At 39.6% G+C, this 27,597-nt stretch overlaps 1 protein-coding gene across 1 annotated transcript; it reads left to right on the forward strand.

Moving 5' to 3' along the window:
• Positions 1-27,583, forward strand: LOC101389269 (complement receptor type 1-like). The gene is given in 12 exon segments (XM_087436586.1): positions 1-11; positions 1,708-1,839; positions 4,225-4,310; positions 5,872-6,210; positions 6,213-6,263; positions 7,779-7,955; positions 8,040-8,135; positions 9,141-9,150; positions 9,425-9,504; positions 11,042-11,474; positions 18,895-19,122; positions 27,484-27,583. Coding segments are annotated over 12 exon segments (1,743 nt in total).
• Positions 27,584-27,597: the final 14 nt, after the last annotated feature.

Here is a 27,597-nt window from a genome sequence, read left to right on the forward strand (position 1 = left end):
ATGCAGGACATGTAAGTAGAGGATTTGAACATTTTTGGGGGAGAAAAAAAAGCACTTGAAGAAATGGAGAATAAAAATTTTATTTAAAAAAGGACTTAATGTTGTGGAGATGTTAATTATCTCGGAATTAGTATGCATATTTAATGCAATTCCAATCAGAGTTCCAACGACATTCTTCTTTTAATTTGACAAGATGATTGTACATGTCATGTGACTGATCCACAAAATTTAGTAACAAGAATTTAGTACTTAACTGAAATAGTAACAAGAGGGGTCTTTACTACCAGAACATATTACAAAAGAGAAGTGATGCTAAAATTTATTTAAGAGAATAAAATAACTGGTATGATGTAGGAATAGAGACATAGATCCATAGAGCAAAACACAGAGCCCAAGAAATAGCACAAGTTGTTGTAAGAATATGGCAGTGATAAACGTGGCATTTCAAGGCATGGAAAACCTGAATTATTCATTAATAAGGCAAACATCTAAAAAGACAAGTTAGATCCCAGCCTCATGTCATACACCAAAGAAAAGTCCACGTGGATTAAGAATTTAAAGTTAAAAATAAAACCTAAAAGAACTAGATGAATATATAGACAAATATGTTTTTGATTTGAAACCTCCATAGGTGTATAGTAAGGAAAAATTCTACTGTGGACACGATTGACAAATTGAATACTCCCCAAAAAAACACCTTTGTACATACAAAAATAATTTAACGATGAACACCCAATGGGAAAAACATAAAAATACGTCTTGTATATCAATTATAAAAAGTAAATACCCAAATAGAAAAATGGTAAGTTATGAATAGATAATGTACAAAAGAAAAATGGAACAAGTCAAATAAACATATGGAAAAGTTTAGCTTCACTTGTAATATGAGAAATACTCTTTTAAAATGGAATGTCATACTTGCCTATTAGGCTGGCAAATTGACAAAACCTTGTGGTAATATAGGCACAGAGAAAGGTGCACTGCCATGACTTACTAGTAGGTCATGGTCAAAGTTTTGTGGAGGGCAATCTGGAAATATGTACCAAAAGGCTTAAAGCCTTGCATAGCCTTTCACCCAAATCTACAAATCTTCTCCCTTGGGTGGCCCTTAAGATCTGAGTCCTCAAGCTTTCTTTGAAGTCTTTGAGGTCAGTGCAGTTTCAGTCTCATTTCTTTTCCTGTGTACAAGAATGTGCATTGTAGTGTTTTTCCTAACAGTCAAAATGAGAAACTAATTTCCAATAACAGGGAATTAGATAGATGATGGCCCATTCAAGTAATAACCAACAAACAGCCACTAAAAATGATGTTGTGGAGTAATAAATACTAATGAAGAAATATTTCACAATATAGTCTATAATTATTAAAGAAGTTATAAAACCACATACAAGATGAGTTTAAACATTTTGGTTTAAACTGTAACTATAGTTGTATAAAGGTTTAAAGAGGTGGAAATTTTACCCATCCTCTTAGGAAAAAAACTGCAGTTGTGGGGGAAACCAGTTGAAGAAAAAGTGGGGAATAAATATAGGTAGAACAGTTCTGTGACAGATAGGTGCAAGGTATTTAGTATTCCAGAGAGGGAGGCTTTGGAAAGAGGAGCCAAAAATATGGCTGGAGACGCTCTTCAAAATATGACCCCCTCCAAATCTTCAGTAAAGGAAATGAAGTCATAAAATACTTAAATGTGAGTGGATTTTTTTACAGAAATCCACAAAGGGCTTTGGCTCTGCAGCTGAATATTATGCATACCACCCTGAGCCAGCAGACATGGACACAGAGGTGGAGAAACCGAGAGCAACATGAGGAAGTCAGCCCCAAGAAACCTGAGAACTCCTGGTTGGAGGGGTGGTGAGGGCAGATGGGAATCTGTACTTTACAGATCTGGAATTGGTGCTTGTGTCCCATTTAATCAGCTCTTGCCCAGTTGACGTCTGGGTTACATGCGTATTTTTAGATAAAAAGACTAGAATGATCCATAGAAAAAAATTAACTGTAATTAGTGGTATAAATATGGATGGTGACTTTTTTGATCTTTGGGTTATTCATGACTTCCAAGTTGGTCTAGAATGAATACATGTTAACTTCCATAATCCAGTAAAATTCGATTTTAAATTACTTAAAAAAAATGACGCCTGCTGCAGAATCATATCTGTGAGCTACCTTTATTAATTTGCAACCTATTAAATGTTTTCATAGATTCCTTCTATTGCAAAATAGTTTAAAACGCATGAACAAAATGAAAAGATAGAAATGGCACCATTCCCAGCCCCTGATTCTCCCATCTAGGATCTTACTTAATGAGCTCTATATGTTTCATCATACTTCTCCACAGTGTGTATGTTGCTTATAAGCAAAGAATCTTATGACTCTTCTTGGACAATGATTTAGCTTCATGGCTACCCAAATTTCTAACGCCCAAGGGAGCTAAGAAGTAGTCTCCAATGAAAGAACCTCACAGAGATGGGCAATCAGGTCAGGACGACATAAGCACTACTGCAGCATATTCATGTCTTATTAAACACCTTGAAAAATATTCACAGTTTTTTGAAGGTATACATAGGCTGGAAACTGCTTCGCATTTTTACTCCAATTCTCTAGATTAGTCATAGTGAGCATGCTAAGGGCAACCTCTATAATGTCAGAAGTCAGAAGACATCCATGATCTGGTGCCCTTAAGGCAATTTTTAAATGTATGATAAGAGACAGGCAGAAGGAAACACACACGTAGTAGAGGGATTATTAACTTCTTCCTTACTCTAGTGAGTCTCAACTTGTTTGCTTGCAGAAATTTTGAAGATTAAATTTTTGCTGTCACACTTGAATTGATTTTAAAACATAAGCAAAAGAAAAGTTAACAGTTAAGTAAAATTCAATCACTACTTAAATATAAAAGAGACTCAATGTGTCTACAAAAATATTCACTGTCATTGCTGTACCCACATCTGTTCCCATCATCTTTATGTCACTGTTTTAGGAAGAACTGGTATGAAAGTTAGGATTAGGTTAAGCTGGAAACGACAGAGAAACACAAAATAACAGGAACTTAAACAAGATAGTAGTTTACTTCTCTCTCGGGTTAAGAATTATGGGTAGTCCAAGGCTCATATGGTGGCTCCATGATCCACAGAAACCTGGGATCCTTCCATCTGACTCTCCATTTCATCGCATGGTCCAAACTCCAGTCAGAAAGAGGGAGAATGACAGAAGGAAACACCCATCCCTTTAAAGATAGCCCAGTAAAATCTGTCTAGCCAGAACATGATCACATGGCTATCCCAGGCTGTAAGGGAGGCTGGGAAATAAAGTGTTAATTGAAGGTGACCATTGACCCAGTAAAAAACACAGGGTTCTGTTACTAATGAAGGAGAGGGAAGTGGATACTGGAGATACTAGTAGTCTCAAGTAGAAATGGTTACTGCCCTGATCACATGTCTTACGTAATCAAGAGGCAAAGTTCTTAGCTGTTCCACTACCTACCTCACTGTCATATGACATTGCACTATACCCCTTAGCTTTTACTTGATCAAGTTTAGCCCTGCTGTACATTGGAACATGTGAATACCTTAGCTGAGCATCCTCTGTGACATTTGTCACAGTAACAGTATAGATACTTAAAAAATAAATGATGATGAAATGTTCCAAATTTTGTGGCATACTTTGAATGATTTTATGGCACAGTGAGTAAGTACTCCTACTTTTTACATTTCAGGTGTAGAGATGATTAGGTGTTTCCTCTGGCTCTCATTTACTGAATCTTCAGGGTAAAGTGATCATTCTTTTTATCAATCAACAAATATTTTTTGAGCACCCCATGCTTGAAAGTCTCTAGGCAAGGCGCTAGAGAGTGTATATATATATATATCAATAAGATATTTATGCTAATTAAAGAGCTAATAATTTCCTGGATGGAAGTACACATGGATAAAACAACTCTGTGGGGTTTCTAAAAGACAAGCACAAAAATGTCCCATTATAAATAAGAGAATTGTTGCATTGAGTTGTGAGGGACTAGGAATGAAGATAGGTTAAAGAGGGAAGAATTTAAGCTTGTCCTTAGAAATAAAGGACTAATTTGCAGATGGAGATGGGGTTTCTTTCTTGAGGTCCCCCAGGTTTTAATCTGTCCTGTAATTTGTAACATCTACCTGATATTATTTTCTCATGGTAAGTTAAGTGGGAAATATGTGTAGAGTATAATCATTTTTCGTTCTTTGCTTCTAGGTATCGACTCATTGGCTTCCCATCTGCTGCTTGTCTCCTTTCAGGCAATAATGTCACTTGGGATAAGGATGCACCTCTTTGTGAGAGTGAGTTGAAATACTTTTCCCCATAGTTCCCTCCATTTGATCCATATTTGCCCCTGGAATTACAGAGAAGAAATTCAATCCATCTCGCACAGAGTAATCTCTCAGATATTTGAAAATTGGAGTCATGTGCTACATAGTTCTTCTGGTGTTTCTCTATTTTAGGAGGTAATTTACCTGAAAATGTGGACTTGAACTCAGGTAAAATTGCCCTACTTTGTGTTTTGATAGTAAACTCTTTCCAGTATGAAGATCATTCTCCTAGTGACTAAACTTAAAAGATTTTAAAGAAAATTAAATTTGTCTCTGCCACTGCATAATAGCACATTGCAATTCCAGGAAGTAGATTGCTTCCTTCCTTATTATTCTTACTCATATAATTCTTAGCAATTTCCCCAAGCCTCTGGTCGTTCTGCATTTTATTCGTCCTTCAAATTCTTCCAGGCTCATGCCCTAGTTGTATTTGTTCTTGATTAGGTAACCGTCCATCTTGTCAATGGGATATTATACTGTGAACCTCAAAATTTTGAGAAACATGGAAGAATGACTGATTGCAAATTGGTGAAGTGTTAAGGCTGTGAAGAAATCAGTATCACACACAAAGTTGATGGCAATAAAAGTGGGCAGAAACTTCTAATGCAAATACCCTTTGACCCACCCAGTCCATTTCCCAGAATTTATCCTAAGAACATAATCATGGAATTTTCTCATGATTTTGGTCCAGAGACACTCAATGCAACAATATTTATGACAGTGGAAAAAGTTAAAGATCTAAATGTTCAGCATGGTTTGAAAATAGCTAATGGAAGAAATAAGGCTTGTTAAAAATAGGTATGATAAATTTTTAAAAAAGGTATAAAGTGTACCGCGAGGAATTAGAGATTGAGATGCCTCATCCAAGTGGAAATAGACAGTAGATCTATGTACCTACATGCCTGAATATTATTCAGCCTCCACATATGACACTGTAGAACATAAATCCATAGAAACACATGCATGAATATCTGAAATTATATACATTAAGTTGTTAAGAATAGTTATTTTTGGACCATTATTGTTTTTTCTTTTTTTTTCTCCATACTTTATAAATTTCCTACAATGAATTGTGTTCATTGTATTCACAAGTATTCACGAAAACAGAACAACAGTAAACACATCAGTAGTCGCCAGGGTTTGGGGTGGGGGTAGGGTTAACAGGCAGAGCACTGAGGATTTTTAGGGCAATGAAAACACTCTGCCTGATACCAGAATAACAGATATATGTCATTATGTATTTGTCCAAACCCACAGAATGCACAACACCAAGAGTGAACCCAGATAAAGACTATAGACTTGGGTGATTATGCTGTGTCAATATAGGTTCATCAGTTGTAACAAATGTACCACTCTGATGGGGGACGTTGATAATGGGGGAGGCTATGCATGTGTAGGGGCCGGAGTATATGGGAAATCTCTGTACCTTCTCCTCAATTTTACTCTGAACCTCAAAGAGCTCTAAAAGATAAATTGTCTTTTAAAAAAATTAAAAGCTAAGCTGTTGTTACCACACTCTCCCTTTCTCCAGGTATATCTTGTGAGCCACCCCGAGCCATATCCAATGGAGACTACTACAGCAGCAACAGAAGTGCTTTCCAATATGCAACAGTGGTCACTTATTGGTGTCTCACTGGGCCAAGTGGAGAAAAGCTGTTTGACCTCGTGGGAGAAGAGTCGATATCCTGTACCACCAAAGATGATCAAGTTGGTGTCTGGAGCAGCCCTCCTCCTCAGTGTATTTCTGCTAATTAACGCACAACTCCAGAAGTTGAAAATGGAATTAGAGTATCAGGACATAGGAGTTTATTTTCCTTAAATGAGATTGTGAGATTTAGATGTCAGTCTGGCTTTGTCATGACAGGGCCCCATAGTGCCGGGCCAACAACCCACGGGTGCCTGAGCTGCCAAGCTGCTCCAGGGGTGAGTTTCATCCACTGAGACTCTGCTGGGGGTTTGTGGGGGAGTGTAAATGATAAGAGCTGTTGAAATTAAGGAAGATGTGTGTGTGAGTGTGTACACTCAAGGATGATGAAATTGTTATAAACACTCTAAACATAACTCTAACTCTATGTTACCTCTGACAGTAATAATTGTCAAAAAGTAATGGTTCACTCTGTCATCTGTAAAACATACATTTTATACGCATTGTTTAATTTAATACTTAGAGCAAACATATAAGGCAGGAACCATTCTTATCCCCATTTTACATTGAGAAATCTGAGTCTTAGAAATGTTAAATAACTTTTCCCAGGTCACAGAGCTAGTAAATAACAGAATGAGGCCTGGAATTCAAGACCCTTTCTGATTGCAGAGCCTAATGATAATATATAGTGAAATGTACGATGAATATATTGTATGATAACAGTGACATAGATCTATCATTGGAGGGGGTCAGTAGGCAAATGAGCCCTGGGACCCAAACGATAGAATCGGATTAAAAAGGCCTTAGACTTCCCTCATTCTGTTCCAACTCCTCCATGTTATTACTGAAAACTCTGAGGCTCTGAAAGGGGAAATGACTTGCTCAAATACAAGCAAAGATTTTTTTCATTTTTATTCACTTACAATCAAGTGCTGCATAATGATGTATCGGTCAACGACGGACCTCATTTTGTAAGTACGCTCTGTGATGTTCGCACAATGACTAAATCACCTAACGACGCATTTCTCAGAACGTATCCCTGTCATGAAGTGACTCATGACTGTATATATGGTTCAGATTGAGACTCAAACGTGTTCTGATGCCCTGAGCACACATGAATTGGGCTATGGATGGGGGCTGCCAAAATTTGAGTCAAAATATGCTCTAAGCAATATGTTCTCTCTTCAAACATTCTATAGCCTTTATCTTTTAAGGGAATTTTGTTCTTGATGGCTTCTCTTGTCTTCTTGTGCTGAAGTGGCTGGCTTAGCAGTGGAGTGGGAAGAATCCACGCTGGCACATAGGGACTGAGAGGAGGCTTACAGTCCTGAAAGAGGAGCAGGGAGGAAAAATGAAGAGGGACGTGTGACTGACTGTACAGTGAGCTAGGTGAGCGGGTCTGTTTGATGAGACTTGGGCAAAGGTGTCACTTGTGGTTTCCAGAAAGGCTACCTTTCTAGGAAGTGTAAGAGCAGAACAAGCCACCAGCACTCACGGCTCTGTACTGGACAGCCAGTACCCGAAAGCAAAAGGAATACTCTGCTTGCAGCCTTAGGAACATTTTAGTAGAATTAACACAGATAAGGTGTCAGAGAAACCCTGGTTCTAGTCACAGCTCTGAACTGGGTCTTAAGTTTGCTTATCAATAAAATGTGGGTACTGAACCACCAGATCTTTTCTTTTAAAATCTATACTCTGTAATTGAGGATTTTTAAGCTCCCTGGCAGGCAAAGGATATAGCAAAAGATGTTTTCCCATAACTGACAGGTACTTTGGACCTGTTCTTTCCACAGTATGTCAGCTGCCTCCAGAAACTCCACATGGTAAGCACACCCCAAGCAATAAGGACGAATTTTCCCCTGGGCAGGAAGTGCTCTATGGCTGTGAGCCTGGCTATGATCTCAGAGGGGCTGCTTCTCTGCGCTGTACGCCCCAGGGAGACTTGAGCCCTGCAGCCCCCAGATGTGCAGGTGGCTACACTCTTGTCTGGTTTGCAGATCAATGATCTCTTTATTCTTTACATGGCAGTCTTACTCCTATTTTTTTTTTCCTAGTAAAATCATGTACTGACCTCCTGGACCAACTCCCTAATGGCTATGTGCTCTTTCCACATTTTAATTTCCAGCTTGGGGCAAAAGTGTCCTTCGTTTGTATGAGGGGTAAGCGTGACCTGGAATAGAGAACAGGGACTCAGTGCTGGATAGTGACTCTCTTGGGTTCCGGGATTAATCTAAAAAGTGGGGCTGACCTACAGAAAAGAAGTACCCAGGGAGATTAATTTCTGGGTAGTTTTGAAATAAGGGTAAGGACTCAGTGTCACCACTATTAGGAGATAATGAAAATGGCACATATAATTCAATCTCGAGTACAAACATAAATATAGACACGGAGCTTGAATTCACAGTTGGAACTTGAAGTTAATGAATAAAGAGTTGTTTTAAGGCAGGAAAATGTAATTTTCTGGAAAATTTGTTAGTAAAAAGGTTGATGTATAAGACAAAATTTGTTTGCAGTGTGGTAAAAGTCAGCCAAGAGTTGTTTCAGGAAACTTAAAAATAATCAATATTGGAATTTGTAACAGTGTATGGATAAGTATTTTTAATCCAATCACATATCTTCACATCAGTAATGTCTTTGACACTGGGATCGCAATGGCCAATGTGATAGTTTCAGGTAGTATTATTAGATGTTTATGTGCATCTAGTACTGGTGGTGGTCTGCACTATCTGTCTGTAGGAGGGACCAAGATTGGGCAATACAGCAGTTATTTTTAATAATTTCCAAGGAATCTTTGACATTTACAAAGCCTACCACCCAATAGTGATCAGCAGATTTCAGAAGGACAACAGGATCCATTAATAAGCTGGGCCTTTCATGGTGACAAAGACTCCTCCTCTCATCCCTCTTTTTTTCCTAGAACATCTGGTTCTCTATGCTCCTGTGAGCCTCTTTCTGGTCATTGCAAATGTCGTGGCAAGAAGAACACTGCTGTTCTCTTTCCAGATGTTCTCTGCTTTGCTCACCCAGATCGAGAGCTGTTCTTCCTCATGACCCACTAATGAGAATAAGTAAGGTGTCAGAGAACTGTCAGTGAGAGATGGGTGTGGGGCTAGAGAACAGGATGGAGTGTAGCCTGTGTTCAGTGACCTCCGTAGGTGACACTGGGCTATGATGTCTGTATGACTATTAAGAGTACAAGTTCTGATAGCTTTGCCCATCATAGGATACTGTGATTCTTTAGAATAATTTGGCGTCTGATTTTCTGCCCGCTACTGAATTCAGGTCCCTAATGAACTGAGACTTTTAGCTGGGCCTGAACCGAAGAACCAAATGGTATTTAGGCTGAAGTGAGAAAGCTGAGCATGGATCAGTGATGAGATGAAGGGAGAGATGGGAATTGCTCACCCATCTGTCCCCCTTATTTTCCTGTATTCTTCAGGTTCCAATTAAAAGGCAGCTCCGCTAGTCACTGTGTCTTTGTTGGAATGAAAAACCTTTGGAGCAGCAGTGTTCCTGTTTGTGAGCATGAGTAGAAGGAACAACTATGCAGCCTGGATATTCCCCTTATTTTTTTTTTTTTTTTTTTGCCAGTGTGTTTTCCCTTTCAGAATCACCTGTTGTCTGGATCTTAAGTAAATTACTGATAAAATACTTCTTTGTTGGAAGAATTTCAAAGGAGTCTTATAGGTCTTATACATCATGTGTTTATGTGACTAATCCATAAGTCACTAGTTTAATGCCAGTGTTGACTTTTGTGGGGAATATGTGGGGGAAAACTAGATGACATAAATGTACACAAAACTTGCGTAATCATTTATTTTTTAGTTTCGCCATCGACAAGTGACCTTTCTTAGATGTTTATGTCCTTTTATCCCCCACATCTCTAAACTATTTATTCAGCCTGTTATTTAGTCCACAGTATTTACTGAGGAAGGGCTTCCGTGGCCCAGGACTTTCCATGTGGGGAGAGGACTGAACAGGAGAGTCTTATCCCTGATCTCATGGAGTTCATTTTCCACTTGGGGAGGCAACAATGAACAAGAAAGTAAATAGGTAAACAAATAAAAACTAGAATATCTAAAAGGGTGCGTTAAAAAGTGGTAAGTGTTATAGAGAAAATAAAGCAGAGTTAATGATAAGTCAGTGTGGATCAGGAAAGTGAGTCAACATTTGAAATGATGAGCTGATATGCCCTAAATTTCAAAACCATCCACTTAAATAAAACATACTAAAGATTCAGAAATTGATAGAGAAAAGTGTTTTCTAAACCAAGATATTACTAATTTATTTTTCCACAGGAAAAAAAATTATTCATGACACAGTCCCAGGGCACCATTGTTGTATAATCATCTTTTTCTGAGGCAGCCACATGGTGGAGATGTTGACCCGCCCCCCCCCAGCTCATCCCCCACCTGCATACACTGGCAGAAGCTGTTCACTAGGATAGAAAACAAAGAAGAAATTCATGGTTTGGAGGAAGAGTCTGCCTTCAGGCTAGAAATGTTGAGCTTGAACTACAGTGGGGTGTCCACATGGATCAGATAGACTAGTGTTCTCTAATCTTTAACATGTGCGTGAATCATCTGGATCCTGATAAACTGAAGATCCTGGTTTAGGAAGTCCCAGTGGATCCTGGGAGTCCGTGATTCTAACAAGCTTCCAAGAAATGCCCATGCTTCTTGTCCCCACACCATACTTTCAGTAGCAAGGATGTAAACTGTTGGAAATGTAGATCTGGAACCCACAGGTGATGGAGGTGTCCTCAGAATATGGGGCACAGCTCAAGCCCTGACAGTGGCCAAAACCCCCAGGGAAAGGCCACCCAACAGGGAGGAAAGGTGCCTAGGACTGAGCGGTGGGGGGCAACCCTGCTGGCAGGTCCAGAAGCAGGTCAGGAGCCTGAAGGAGACCAGAGAAGAACAAGCGATGAGAGAAGTAGGAGGGGAATAGGAGAAAGCTGCATCTGGGAGTTTCTAGAAGGAGGAAGTGCTCCATTATTGTATAATCATTTTGGTGGAAACTCTAATGGGACCTAATGCTCTTGTGTTCCTTCTAGATGTTTTTTGTCCAAATCCTCCGGCTATCCTTAACAGGAACTACACAGGAACTTCTCTGGGAGACATTGCCTATGGAAAAGATATTACTTACATATGTGACTCCCACCCAGACAGAGGGATGACCTTCAACCTCACTGGGGAGAGACCCATCCGCTGCAAAAGTGACAGTCAAGGGAATGGGATTTGGAGAGGCCCTGCCCCTCGCTGTGAACTTTCTGGTCCTGCTGGTCAGTGCACATTTCCCCACACTCCAGATGGATCAGAATGTCTAGGCGACAACCTCCATATTTCTATAGTGACAGTCATTTTTGCTTGTGAAAATGGCTATGTTATGAATGTCAGACACAGAATTACCTGTCGAGTGAATAACAGACGGGTTCTAGATGAGCCACACTGTGTCCCAGTTGGTGGTATTTTGATGACCCCACTGGGGTGAGGACTGCGGGATGGTGAGGAGAGGAGGGAGTGGAGAGTGGAATCAGTGAGGCCCAGATTTTATAGAGAATATTTACAAAGCACTGAAAACAAATGCCAAACAAAATGCCCTGTGATGCCATCTCTACTACTAGTTGTCTTCATACTAGATAGATGGAGGTAGAGAGCAAAACATACGTGTTGATGGCAGTAATTTACTTCAGAATTGATACTGCCATAGAAATAGTTAAAGAAACTCTGATATAGGCATTTATCTCCTTTTCTTACTTCTAAGTGTTCTGCTCAACTAGTGACTGTATTTTTTTGACCCTTTATCTTGTCTTTAACAAAGGGAACTCAGGACGCCCTGGAGAAGTGGAGTTCAAGGTTGTGCTCTTGGCCTCTGTAGCTCATTCCTCTTATGTATTAGTCTGGCTTTAAATGACAGTGCCTGACAACTGTAGGCTCATTTGTGGCTGTGATTGCCCACACGAGCTCCATCCTCCAGTGAGGACAGGCAGTGTTGAACTAGTAGTCTGTAGATCTCGGTGGAACTCCCATCTGGGGCAGTTTACAGTTAGACAATATAGATCATCCAATATAAAGGTTGAAAGGTATGGATTTAGAGAATTGGTCTTCCCACGGATCAGAAACCGTTTAGTATTTGGGAACCTGCCTGCCTTGGGTCCTCCTGTGGCTACAACAGCCAGAGATACTAATAGATGTGTTGGCATGTTCACATTTCTTTGTCTAACTGAATGTCTTTCCTTATGTTTTGGGGGAACTTGTTCTTAGCATGCCCACATCCACCGAAGATCCACAACGGGCATCATATTGGAGGACATGCATCTGCATATCTTCCTGGGATGACTGTCACCTACACTCGTGACCCAGGCTACCCTGTTGGTGGGAAAGGACTTCACTTTCTGTACACACCAGGGAAGCTGGAGCCAATTTGATCACCATTGCAGAGGTATTTCTTATTCTAGCTGGGTTTTCATGGAAAATTGATGCATGAGCTAAGAAGGCTGAGAGGTCATTTCTGAGAGGGTCATGAAATGGGTATCAACAGAGGAGGAGAAGAGCAGAACAAAAAGAAGGAAGGATCCTCAATTCTACTGAATAAGTAGGAAGAACAGATGGAATTTCCAGTAATACAACTGACATCCAACACCAATTTAAATTATTTATGGACTTTTAACTAGTAAAAAATTTCAGCTCTAAAGGACCTCAGAGGGTCACAGGTGGTGCTCACAAATACCTTAGAAGGTCAATAGAAGACTAGAAGCAATTTTGTTGTGAGAAAAATTGAAAACTGAGCAAGGTCAAGAGCATTAATTCCTAGAATTACTAGACATGGAACCTCATTATAATCTCCAAGCCCAAAGGTGAGGTGTTTATCTCATCTCTTCCCTGGAACAAGTCCCCAGGAATTATTTCCTTTATTCCTGTCTATGTTTGCCAAAATGGCATCTGACTTAAAAATCTTTGTTAGCATTATTCTCAACAGCTACAAAATGTGGATATAAAAATAATATTGTGTGACTAGGCCTGGTACTGAGGTCTTTACAAAAATTCTTTGTGGTAGTCTCCAAAAGAATCTGATGAGGTGGGATTATTCTTCTTGCCATCTTCCAGAGGAGGACACTGAGGTTTAGAGAGATCCATTAACTAGTCCATGGTTCACAGCTCACGAGTGGTGGTGCCAGGATCAGAGCCCTGCTCGGCCCCTGCTTTTGAACATGGCACTGTGTACTGTCTCCTTTTAAATGTGGTTCTTTTACTTTGCAAAACTATAAATTAGTGATTTTGCTTTGTTTGTTTCTTTTCTCTTCTTCTCTTTCTTTTTAGAAATACTAGGCTTTGGGCTGTGATGAGGGAGGAGGGATTTCAGACCTGCCTGTGGTTCTAATGTTAAGGAGCAGTTAGTCCTATAGCTGTTTCCATTACAGGCTCATAGGGCCCTCCCCAACCTAAACATCTCAGAAATCCTTCTTGTCCTCAGAGCCCTCCAATTTTAGAGACAGAGAAAATGAGGCCCAGCACAGAGATGGTAAGTGACTATCCTGTGTTTATTTCCAAGAATGGACAGCACAAACTACAGAATCTCTGTGGCTCTGCAGACACTGGAAAGCTCACCCCTCTTTGCTTTCATTACATAAACAAGTATGAAGATCCAGGGAACGGTTCAAGGATTAATTATATACACTAAGACCTTGGGAAGGTTTTCTTGAAGATAAGAGCAAAATTCTATTCTCTTTTCAGCTGTTTGGAAACTCAAACCATAAAAAAACTAAAATTTAAAAAAAAAGAATATTTATCAAACAGCTAGAAGAAGGCCACCTTTTTAAAATCTTTGAATAATAGAGAAAATCTTAAAAGGATAACAAATATGATTTAGAACTTATGTACTTCAAAAAGTAAATATGCAGGCAGTAAACAGATGGGAGACATGTGAAAAACATGATGAAGGGTTAATACTATTATTATAACAATAGCAGTAGTGGTGGTTGTGGTAGTAATAGTTGTAAAAGTTAACCTATATTGAGCACTTAATACCACTGTCCAAAGTTTAGATACAGAGATTCTAATTTAATGCACACAGAAACCTATGAAGAGGATAGTCCTTTTATTACCCCCATTTTATAGATGCAGAAACTGAGACACACATGGTTTAGGTAACTTGCCCTAGACCACAAAATGGGATAGCCTGTGTCCCACCAGGCAACCTACCTATCTGTAAAGCCTGTGTACTTTATCAGTAAAACAGTGGACGAAGACCTTAAATACACAATTCAACAAAAGAGAAAATTCCAGTATTAGACATGATGAAATGGAAAGCTGTTAGGCCAAGGTCCCACACACCAGACAATAAGCAGTTCTTTAGTCATGAAGGAGATATAGACAAAGTATTAGAATTACCCAAATAACTATCAACCAGCTGATTCCTGGAACTCAGACTTTAGTGTAGACTCCTCAGGAATTGGGCTGGACCACACATGAACTCCTTTGGTCCCTCTGGACTCAGACCCAGACTAAAAGCATGTCCCCTTGCACTCTTGTTCCTAGTCTCTTTACCTTACCTAATCTTGGTCCTTGAAATCTTACCACTCTGCAGTGAGAAGAGGTAAAGAAAGGTCAGACCATGGAAAACAGAGAAAAAAGACAGTATTTTCCTCTAAGGCTTAAAACAGATTGCTCAAAATACCAGTCCTAGGCTTTCCTAAAAAGGAAGCTGGGGAAATAGATTGGAGAGGTGTTCCAGGCTTGAAATAACACACCATAGGGAGTTTTGAGAGAGAATAGCAATCCAATAGGGAAAGGAACCTTTAAACGCTAGCATCACAGAATTAAGAATTTCTTGGAATACTCAAATCCACCGCAACCCCTATTTCAATGGCTCAATTATGCCAGAGGCCTGACACATATCAACATCTTCCTCAGAGTATGGGGTGATCTTGAGCTCCCCCTTAAGACCAGAACATGCTGCTAAGAATACATAAAACCCACATTAACTGTGCTGTCTCAAGACTAACACAGCATAGTATTACTTGATGGCTAAATAAAGTGAACTCCAGAAATAATATAAAAACTAAGAGAAGACTTTATTGGAATCTCCTAAAGAGGCTCAGAGAAGGATTACACTATATGACACTCATACAAATGTCCTAAAATCCACTTTATCCATTTCTGTCCCCCAGGGTTCCATTCATTGAAGCAACTGCTTTCCTAGAACCTAGCTTCTCTCTCTTCCACCCAGACTGTCTCTCAAAAGCTCCAGCTCAAGTCGGCTTGTCTGTGTTCTACTGCTCACAAAAGTCTCCATGACATTTCTAAGGTAAATGGAGTTGCTTCTGCACAGTTCAACACAACACAACACAACACTGAAAGAGGAGCAGTGTAGACGCTGTCTTGGAATGCAGGATTGCTTCAAAGGGTGTAAATATATGTTTACGCTGGCACATAAATATCTAGAAACTTTTTAATCTCACTAAAACTGAAGAAATGCAAAAGAAAAGAACAAGGTGCCATGTTTTGCCCATTAAATTAACAACAACAAAAAAAGTTCTTATGTGAACACCCAGTAAAAAGCAATATGTGATGAACCTGATATCCTCATATGTTGAAGGTAGCATTGTAATTGGCGAAAACCATATGAAAAACAATTATGCAATGTATGAGAAGAAAAACAAATATTTGTGCCAATTAGCCCCCCTAGGAATCCAATCTCATGAAATAATGTAAAATATGAAAAATATTTCACACATTTTTATCAAGGGTTTAATTACAAATAAAACTGGAAACAACTTAAATATACAATGGAAATCTTGGACTACACTGTGATACATCCACTAGAATAGTTTACGTTAGTTTGCCTCTGTCATAATTTGCATTTCTATTGTATAACTATGCAAAAACTTAGATACACGGGAAAATGTACCAGAAGATAATGTACCAAAACATTTCAGGGTGGTGGGATTATAGGTGATATATTTCTTTTGTTCTGTTTTGTAAATTTTCTGCTGCAATTGTACTGCTTTTATGATGAAATATTAAGTTAGAAAGAAAAAAACAGACTTCACAGAGTGTACAAGATAAAATGAGATTTTATGAGTACAACCAATGATTTTTTATATTAGAAAAAATTTAGATCGTGTACTGAAAAAAATCAGGATGAATGGTCACTGGCTGAGAGCTCCTCTCCCATCATGTTGTGTGCTCCGCTGATGTTTTTGTGGCTTTTGTCTTCCTATTGGGCCCACGTGATGCTCTTATAGTTGATGAGTTTTATGAAGGATTTGCTGAGGAACTCTAGCATCTTTAACAGTAAGTATCCACTTACAGTGAATGAAATGTAAAAAAGAGGGATCAAAATATCTTATATTCCAGTTTCAATTAGAAAGAAAATAACGATGAATTTAGGCCATGGTGTGGCAAAACTGGTATCTTCATACGCCTATAGAATGAGTGCCTTTATCAAAGGCTCTATAGTATTTGAACCATTACGAATGAACCATCATTCTTCTTATTTTAATGTGGTGGGAGAATGCAACTTCCTCTTTTGTTTATAACCTTCTTCAGGATGGTAGTCTCACCCATTTGCACAAATTCAAAACCCCAAAGACCATTTTCTAAGCCCATTTCTGTGATCTGCCTGTGTAAGAGAAATAGTTTTGTGATAGAGTTTGCTTCAAAGGGAATTAGCAGAATCTGTTGTGTAAAATGGCTCCTGTTTTCTGCCTTCCATAAGAGACGTCTACTGGGCCAGGGAGAGCTGGAGCCCAGGACCTCCAGTGCCGTTAACACCTACTTGTTGAAAGGCTGCTGTTGGACTAAGGGTCACAAAACTGCTCTGCTCACCCCTTATCTATAACCCTATGGTGGTAAGACTGATGCGCTAGATTAAACCAGGAGCAGAGGGGAAACATTAAAGGTGAGCCTGTGACGGGTGTTTTTTAAAGCAGACTTTGTAGTTAAATTTTAAAAAATCATTGGCAACCTCTAGTGGGACTAGATATTAAGACAGAGTTTAAAACCTTGGGGTTATATTCTCCGTGCATTTAATGACCTGTTTTACCACCTAGGCACATTCTCTGGTATGATCTTCTTTTTTGTACCCATCATTGTTTTCTGTTGGATAGCTCTAAAGCACAAAAAAAGCTAAGTACAGCCATATTCTCCTAGGAAATGTTTATTACTGTACTTTCCTCCTCTTGGAAGCCAAAGAGAAGTAAAAGAAAACCTCAAACAAACAAACAAAAAAAACCCACTACCACATAAACAGATGTAGTAATTCTTATGGAGAAAGCCCTTAATGCACATTATGGATAGTGATGTACTCACACTAAAAGAAATATATATGATACTAAGAACACATTTTTTAAAAGCTCAGAATTTTAAGAAGGACTTGAGTTATACAAAAGGGAAAATGGGCAGAAGGAATTTTTACAAAGGTGTTGAGGAGGCCGTTGGTATCCCAATTTTGCTGAGACATTCCAGACTCCGACCTCTATACACAGACCCTGTCAGCCCTCTAGAAGTTAGATAGTGGGTCCCACTGGCACACGTCACAGGCTGCCAGTGTGGAAGAATTGAAGCTTTGCATTGGATACTGAAAAAATAAACAAATCTTTTATAAACACCATTTACTTTTTAAACTTGCAGAAATCTTGCAAGGATTAAGATCTAAATAGAGAAACGTTCTTGACTGGGAAGAGAACACACACAGCTTCTGTACTAGTTGGTTTAATTAGAACAAAATCAGTGAGATTGAAGTTAATGAGATTAATGTTACAAGCTTCAGAAGCAAATTCTATACCCATGAGAAACAGTCTATAACTTTAGGTGAACAGTTTTCTATAGCAAACATTCTAAACAAAGGCAGTCTCCTACAACAAGCTTTACAGAAATTGACGTTTTGAAATTTCACAGAGGATGCCAAAATAAACTTTTAAAGCAGAATATCACAGCAGAACTTCTTACAAACAATCTAGTCAGGAACTCAATTCCATGATAAAATAATTAGGAGATGTCAATTTAAGTTAAATCTTTATCGTTCCTAACTAATGTCTCTATATTTTTTGGCTTGACATGTAAATACACTTTGCTTTTCTTCATTACAAAAAAAAATGAAAGTAGCCTAATACTTTTCGTTAGTAAAAGTCCTTGTGTCAATAACATTTTCCCCTTAAAGTTTTTCATTTAGTATCATTATAATTTATGAATTTTAGACTTTTTAAGAAATTAAGGCTGAATTAAAGTAGTTGGGGCTTCTACCTTTCTATTTCTGTACGAGTCTCCCATTAAAAACACCCAGGGCAAATGACTCTCTCTTCCTCTTAGAGATATTCACGGTGATCCTCCACCTTCGGCTTTCCAACTACTTCCTTCCTCATCCCTACAGTCTATTCCTTATTAATCAACTGAAGGATCAAATTCCCAAGACTAGCTATGGATTTGTTTCACCCATGTAATTTAAGATCATTTCCTCTTATTAGTCATCCTGAGGCGTAGATTCAATACCATTTCATAAAAATTATTTCTTCAGAGATGATTATCTTGTCTTATGTAAATAACCTCAGATCACACACCATTTCTTCATGTATTCCATGTCTTTAAACCTGCCTCCTGTTTTTTCCTGTTCTTTAAAAGTGTAAAGTCCACGGCACAACCATTCTCTCTCTGAGCAGTGGCAACCAGGATGTGGCAGGAAAAGATCACGATCCTCTTTAACCTTAAAGGTCAGGGAACAAACCTCCCAAACATCTAAGTAAGCCACAGTTAAACCTGTCATATATGTGTAATCCCATGAACATTTCAAAACATTTTCTAAACTTTTATTTTTGGCCTGTTTTACTTTTTGGGATAATAAGTGGATTGCTATAACAAAGTGCCATTTATTTTTATGTTAGAAATAACACATAACTAAAAATTACAGAGAGGAGGTACTAAGCTTAACAAAACAGAATGCAGAAGTCCCTTCTCTAGAAGCAGCTGGGCTGATTAATCGTGTAGTCATTTGTGCTTGTGCTCGTGTGGGTGAAGCTGGTAAACTAAGCAGATGCAGCTACCTGGAGAGGACTGATTATTCTTATCAGGAGCTCAAGCTGTCCTCACCGCAAGAGAAGCGCATAAAGGTCCTCACAGTAAAGAAGAAGGAAGCCACGTGAGAGACACAGGATATAAGAGAGGAGAGGACTTTAGAAGACCAGTTTATCTCAGAGCCAAAAACACTGACAGAGACAGAAGAGTGTAGATGGCCTGCTCTGGGGGAGACGCAGAATGAAACCACGCCTGGAAGGGCGCAGGCTGAAGTCTACCTCTGATGCAGGAGACAATTCAGAAACTATCCATGTTTCCTTTGGTGGTAACACTTTTACGTGGTGTTTAGCACACGCATTTCATTTAGTAAGTATTTACTGAGCACCTCTCTGTGCCAGGGACAGTACTAAAGCTTGTTATGTATCCATCAGGGAAGATAGACAAAGATCCCTGCCGTTCTGGAGTTTGCATTCTAGTGGAGGGAGAGAGACTATAAACAACACACTTCATTCATTCATTCATTCATTCATTATATTAAAGGGGATAAAAGCTATAAAAAAATAGAGCAGAGTAAGACAGATTGGGAATGTGGGTGTGAGGTGGATGCAATCTGTAATAGGATGGTTAGAGTGGGCCTCGTGAGGAGGGTTTTAAAGTGAGATCATTTCTGTGTGTGTATTCTTTCTATTTTTGTCTCGTTTTAATTTCTTAGTAAATCTTCAAACTGCTTATGTGTTTGGAAAAAAAAGGAGATTAATGTTTTATGCCCTGTTGAGAGAGGGGAGCAGGAAAGAAGTGGCCAGGAATGGGTGTTAGCAGGGGAAATAGCAGCTACAAATACTCGTCAGCAGCTGAGGTGGTGTCTAGGACCCAGCAGAAAGCAGGGCTGTGATCAGTCAGTGAAATCTTCCCGGGTGTGTGATGTCCAGAGACTGAAGGACTCTCACGGATATAACTGCCACTCTTCCCCTCAGGGAGTTCTGCCACACTCTCTACCAAGTCAAATAGTCCGTCTTTGATTTCTCCTAAACTTACCCCAGGTTTCAAGGATGCTCATTGTTTAGGATCCTGACACTGAACTTGGTGAGCAAGTCTGTTTTAGACTTATATCACATTACTGATGATTTCATATGGCTCCTCAATCCTCAGGTTCTGCAGATTTAGGATGTCTGTGCATTTCCTCCCTCTCCTCCGCAGTGGGCTTTGTCACACGCTATTAAATGATCTCTTGTGGTCTTGGTCTCCACTACAGTCCTCACCATCCCCCTCCCAGACAATGAGCTCCTTGTGAGCGAGGACCACCTGCAGGCACTCAAAATAATTTTTATTTAGTGATTTCTGATCTTCACGTGTACAGTAGTCAAGATTAATAATAAGAATAGCAACAGCTAACATATTTGTTTACAAGATGCTTTACCATTTAGCGTCTTCTTTGGTCCTCAAAGCAACTCTGTGAGGTAGGTAGGCCTGACAATGTGATTATCCCAAAGCAGAGAAGATTCTGAGGTGCAGAGAAATTCAGTGACTTGTTTAAAATCATACCAGTAGGACGTTGTTAAGAGTTAGGGCTTTAGTCCTGATTAACTGACTCAAGGTCTTGAACCCATTCGGCAACTCCATTGATAATTTTAGTTGCCCATTTCGGAGTCTGATTCTACATCACTGAAATTCAGTATCCTAAACCGCATATATTATAAATCTGGAATATTTCCTTTTTTCTTTCAGTATTCTTTTCTTTCCCTCTATTTTATTGGGCTTGTTTTAGCTACTCTGGTATATTGAGGGAGTATTCTTCTAGAGAAGTTGCAATCTCTCCTTTTGTACTCTGTTCAGTGTAATTAACCTATAAGAAGATTACAATATTTCTATAAGGGCCTCCGTCCATGTTAAGGTTTAGTGAAAACTTTCCTGTCGGTTCACACAGACTTGCAAGTTCTTTCTGTGATTTAACCTCACTGGCTTGACATTTCACTAGTGACAAACATGCTGTTATCTGCTCAGTTGATATTTCACTATCTATTTACTACTTCAATAATTCATGATAAACATTAAACAAGATAAGTCTGCACTGATCACTGAGGAATAATACCATTGGCCTCCTCCATTCAGAGCCCATTTATCCTTGCCTCTTGTTTCTGCCTCTCATCCATTCCCATTTCTATACAAAACAGCCTTCTTGTTCATAGATAAAACTTTAAAGATGTCACTGGTATGATGCTTGGAGTGACAACACTATTACATCCACTCTCTGTAAAGCCTCCCTGCATTACCCTGTGTCCGCACTAACCACCATTAAGCAACTGGATAGCCATTCCTTCAGCATCCACTAGGGTGGTATCTCACACCCCATGTACCGCTCATCATCCACGGCCACTTTCAGGCCATTCCTCCTGGAACCACTTAGTCACTGCTCCTTGGAAGTCCGTGCCACCTGGCTGCACAACCCTCTACTCTGCCTCATGCGTGGATCTCAAGTTTGCACTTCCTCATGCTGTGAACACTGGCTCCTGACTCACAGTCTTCCTCTGTCTCAAGTGGTGCTGTCTTTCTAATGTCCCTGGTGGGTAAAGAGTGACTGAGTAATGAGGAGGTACTGGTAAGGGGTTGAGTGAGTTAGCTCTTTGTGTTTCCATTCTTAAATCTCTAAATCCAATGCATACCTGAAATCTAAAGGTACTGGTATTGTTTTATTTATTATTTCATTTATGTAAAATGAAGTGCTTATTAAATAACACCCACAGAGTAGCAGACATTTAAAAGTAATTAAATACTTTCTGTTACTATCAGTTCTCATGTACCTTCATGACAGCTAGTGCTGCTCTCGTAACTGTAGGTATTAATTGTACAGAAAACAGAACTTGTATCTTCAGTATAAGGGGAAAAGGGGAGCCTCGTCTAAGATTGTGGTGCAAAGCTACTTATATTGTGAAGCTTCAATGTCACAGTCTTGTGGTAAACAATATTTACTAATCAAAATTTCTTTGAAAATAGTGAAATGTGTTGCTTTAAGGCATGGAAACTTGTCTATAAGCAATTTAGTCTTCTGACACAATGTATAAGATAGTATTATTTAGTATTATTTTCTAATCTGTTTTTATTAGTCTTGAAAGGTGGGATATGGTTATGTATTTGCTTTTAGATATCTTGCAAAGATTTCAGAAACTTGAGGCAAATTATGCCCTAAATTTCAAAATGAAAGCTACTAATTTCTTTCAAAACTGAACCATATAATTAAGATATTTTCCTATTTGTTTCCTCTACCAATTAGCGAAAATACAGATGAAATGTCTAAGGGGAGCCAGCCCCATGGCTTAGCAGTTAAGTGTGCATGCTCCGCTGCTGGCGGCCCGGTGTTCAGATCCCGGGCACGCACTGATGCACCGGTTGTCCAGCCATGCTGAGGTGGCGTCCCACATACAGCAACTAGAAGGATGTGCAACTATGACATACAACTATCTACTGGGGCTTTGGGGAGAAAAACGGCAAAAAAGGAGGAGGAATGGCAATAGATGTTAGCTCAGAGCTGGTCTTCCTCAGCAAAAAAAAAAAAAAATCTAAGGAAGTGATTGAAACTTACATAATTATTTTCCAATTTTTTTCCTCTACCACTTAGCAATAATACAGATGAAAAATCTAAAGAAGTTATTATCCATTTACATCCCCAGAAGGCAGCTGTGTTCATCCTCAAACTCTGCAAACAAATCAGGAAAATGACAGGTACCTAACACATATTGAATTCAAAATGTTTTCAACAACTGAAATATCAAAAATGGAAACAGGATTTGACTATGATATTGCACTAGTCAGATCATTGATACCAAAGAAGTTAGAAAGTACTTCAGGAGCTGCACACGCCTTGTTTTTTCTTGGATTATGTTGTTTCCAGTGATTTGGGGTGATGACTCCGTCAGTGCTGTGCACAGGCACTGTTTTTTCAAAGCCTCCCTATATTTTTGTGCATTTATGCTGTGAACCTTTGAGAAGTAGCAAGCTTTTCTTTTTCTGGTGGAACCCAAGCGTTTGCCACGTGGGTGTGCCTCCAAGGCCTCCAGCTCCCCTTAGATGTGCAGCATCTCTTAGGGACCCTGGGCAGACTTTGGCTTTACCTCCTCCCCTGCTTTCCCACTTTCACGGAATTCTCCACCTCACCCAGCCTCCTGTGACTGCTTCTCCTTTCTCTCCTCCTCCACTTGGACTGGTTCCCATTCCTTACCCCTCATTCCACCTATCCACAGCAGCCTTACCACAAGCTGTTGTGTAGTAAACGTTTAGCTGTTTGCTAAAAGTTTGGGGTGAAAAGGGAAATTATACTTCAACCCAAGTGGCACACAACACAGAATTGAATATTAGAAATCACTGAACTGAAAAGTAGCTGTTCTTGAAAATAAAGTTTTACTGGACACAGCCACGCCCAGTCGTTGACTTACAGTCTGTGGCTGCTTTCACACTACAAGAGCAGAGTCGAGTAGATGCCAGAGACCCAGAGACTGTGCGGCGCACAAAACCAAAATACTTACTCTCTGGCCCTTAAGAGGAAAAGTTTGCTGACCCCTGAACCCTGTCACACTGTGAGGATCTTCTCACTGCTGGTCCCTCTTTAGGCCTTGGCGTTCCAGCCTTTCTCCAGGCCTCTCTCACGTTAGACACTTGTCCCTTTTGTTCAAACCTTTAATGCACTCTCAGGGTACCTCACTTCCACTCTGGGTTTTCTTGTAAATTCAGAACTTCATTTTTCTTTATCATACAGAGCAGTTCACCTGGGCCTTCCTGACTCTGGCCATGCCTGGGAGTCCTAAAATTCCCATCCAGAAGATCCTCAGGGAATTGTCAGAAACAACAGCATCAAAAGCCCTCGAAAGAGATTAGGCCTCTCCTGTAGAAAGCAGAATAAAAAAAACCCCACATTTTTGGTAAATTTCCTTTATTTGTGTCCTACCTCTTTCCCACATCAATGTGCATTAACAGAAACCTGGCATTTCATATCTACACACATGTCAGAAATCCAAAATTCAACAGAGTACATTGGAAGTGGTCACAGAAAAAGCTAAGGGGTTGGGAGAGGCATTGGAGAGTTAACCAAGATGTAGGCAATTCAAGTTTTTCCAAGCAACACAAATACAGATTATGTTCTATTTTCTCCTAAAACGATATGAACATACAAAGCCCTATATTTATTGTCTGGCTTTTGCTCCCTTTGCTTCTGTCTAATAGCTTGTTTTTCATGACTGTTTATGAAAGCAAATGAAATGTGCATTGCTTTTTAAACATTGAGAATTGGTAATTTACTTGTTGAAGGTTTAATAATCATCTAGCCTGATCCTTCTCAGAGGGGCGTTTGCATATGTCTGGGGATGTGTGGCTGGTTTACCAAGGCGATACAAAAGTCTTGAGTGAAAATGGCATGGCTTCCTAGGAGAACATTTTTTCTAACATTATTCCAATAGTTCGAAGGGAAAATAGCATTATTTCTATATTAACACAAACACATAGATAAGGGAGCAGAAGGCAAATAATGCAGGACATTTCAAGATAAAATCAGACAGAATATTGTGCTTTCAGGGATGCTTTAAGTTCTGCCTCCAAGGCTCTTAGGGCGATGCATTCACTTCCCTTTACTAGTGGGGTCTATGATGGAAAAGCTGTGCAAAACTGACTCACAGCCGGCCGTGCCGCCACCACATATAACCAGACACAACAGCAGCAGGCTGTGAGGGCAATGGTTGTCTTTACAAAAGTTCACCTAAAAATATTCCATATCACTGGATTTCACCTCATTCCTGCCAGGTTACCTGCCGAAAACACTTTGCCATCTTTCTTCCCATCCAAGTTGCATTAACCCAGCTCAGATTCACTCTCCCAGGAGCTCTCCCGAAGAACTCCAGTCCAAAGGGACGTCTCTGTGGAACTCACAGCACTTCCTGTCTGTACCATTTTTTAAATAAACCATTGCTTTTAAGAGTAATACGTGCTCATTATTGAGAATACAGAAATTACAGAAAAATATAAAGAATATTAAAATTACCTCCATAAACAAGCTATTAGACATAAATAAGCCTCCACCCAGTGCTTAGTATTCTTAAGCCTCTTCGCATATCACTTTACATTTGCAGGGTTGTACCTTCAGATTACATTGTCTGTATAATATTAAGTTCTGTTTTTATGTCACCAAATGACTACCATTTCCACTATCATTAAAAGCTATATCTATACACATCCCATAAGAGTCAACATTTCATGTGTTGTTTTCTGCCTATTAACATTATTGTATTCATTCACTTGCTCATTCATTCATTCTTTGAAGATTGATTAGTCACTTATAATGTACCAAACATTGTGATTATGTGTTTTCTTTCCCATGCCAAATTAACTTAAGAGTAAGGACCCCCTTTTAAATTCTTTTAAGCATCAGAGAGAAGGTGACCTTTTTTTTTTGCTGGGAAAGATTCATCCTGAGCTAACATCTGTTGTCAATCTTCCCCCTTTCTTCTTTCTTTCCTCCACAAAGCCCCAGTCCATAGTTGTATATTCTAGTTGTAAGTCCTTCTAGTTCTTCTATGTGAGCTGCCACCACAGCATGGCTACCGACAGGTGAGTGGTATGGTTCTGCGACCAGGAACCAAAGCTGGGCCGCCGCAGCGTTGAAAGCACCAAACTTTAACCACTAGACCGTCAGGGATGGCTCCCCCTTTTCAAATTTGCCAAAATTTCTGAGTACAGACCTAATCAAATGAGAAGTGTACAGTCAATATTTGAGAATTGATTTATCAAAATTTCATTTATCCTCACCTTTTTGGAAACATCAGGGTACATCTCAAATTGTATACATTTTCTGTTGACCACCTTTTAATAAAAGGAGGAAGTTCTTAATGAATTTGTCTCAAATTTCTCTTTTAAGATTGGAATTTTGACCACACTGCTCCACAGGAGCAAGGTTAGGCATTTGTGGTAACATATGGTAGATGAGGAATGAGCTAGAGTCTGTACCAAGCTTAAGACCTGTGTGCCCAGGCCAGGCACAGGGGCAGAGAGGGCGATGCAGGTAAAGAAGCAGACTCCAAAGACACAGCCGTGTGCTGAAGGGCATGGGACGGTTCAAAGATGAGGCAGGTAACAGACGATGTGGGGAAGTCCTGTGAGGTAGAAAGGGAGCCTCTCTACCTGTCTTCCTTAACGAGAGAGGCCATGCCGAAGCCTTCTCCTTAAGGAAGAAGAGAGGCTTCAGCGTGGCCAAGGAAGCATTGGGATATCTTGGAGTGTACAACCCTTCTTTGCATCTTGACTGTGATTATGGGAGGAGGACATGCTATCTGAAGCTGACCCTCCTCCAAACCACCAGCTCCTGTTTACAGTCCCCTGTCACATCCATGGTTCAGAAAAGAGACTCAAGGAAATATTTTGTTTGTTATGAGGGACTTGTATGTTTTCTGGAACAAGGCTCTTTTGATTTAGTTGCCCAACTCTGAGAACACTTTTCCTTTGGCAAAAGAGCAATGAGGAAACGTCAAGTTATATTAATCTCTCTTTACCTACTCAGTGTCTCAGTTTATGCCATACTTTCTTGTGCCCAACAGAGCAACCACAACAGAGAGCAATAAACAGTTTTTTTGAACTTGTAATCTATGTGTAATGCTAGCATCATGATTATCAGCATACAAATTCTGGGTAGTTCAGTTGTCAACCATGTTGCCATCTAAATCAAAATATCCTGTTATTTCAGTGTCCTTCCTTAACAGTGTGCTATAAAGCTGGAGAACGCTTTGAATTAAAATGTTGGTTGGAAAGGAGCCAATTTATTTCAACAGAAGATCTGAGACTCATAAAATCTTTGAAGTGACTTCACAGAGATGCAAATATGTACACTTGAAGATGCTGAAGCTCTCCCAGGATCTGGTGAAGCTCCCTCCTCCCAGTTTGGATTGTTGTCACTCCTTCACCCTCTTTCCTTGTACTGAAAGCACACACGGTCTAGTCAGGGGAAAAGACTGCACTTAGGAAATGTGAACAGTTTCCATTACTTCAAGGAAGAAGCTGTTGCTGAGGATTTCTGTTTATATGTCTTTCTGTCTTAGCTTCTTTTTCTTTGATAGGGCCGAACCCACTCTTTTTAGACCTTTTTGGAGTAAAATTTATGCTACATCAGTTTTCACTTTCTCTAGGAAAAAAGTAACTTCTGTTTATGTGAAAGGCATGAAATGATTTTAGGAGAGGAGTCAAGAGAAATATCTGGGAAAAAATTAAGCTGTGGATATTTCTTAAGCTCTATTTCCAAAGCACTTTGTACTATGCTCTGTATAAAAACATACTAATATTTAAATAGAATAATTTTTTTATACTAAAAGTAACTAGCTTACTTTTGTTTGGATTCAAAATACACCAAATTAACTAAGAAAGCATGACATTTAGGAATTCATTAAGGTAATAAACATGCGTTGACACTTTCTAAATAAGCGGTCCTGGAGTCTTGAATGGATCCATGTCTTTATAGATCCAGGCTTAACGCGCCGCCGCGCGTCGATGCCCCGCCTTGCAGCCCGCTGATTGGCCCCGCCCGACACAGGCCACGCCCACTGGCCGTTCCGACTTGACACTGCAAGCCTGG

The sequence above is a fragment of the Ceratotherium simum genome, chromosome 2 (assembly GCF_057802395.1).
Source record: "Ceratotherium simum simum isolate JZ-2026a chromosome 2, ASM5780239v1, whole genome shotgun sequence".
NCBI lineage: Eukaryota > Metazoa > Chordata > Mammalia > Perissodactyla > Rhinocerotidae > Ceratotherium > Ceratotherium simum.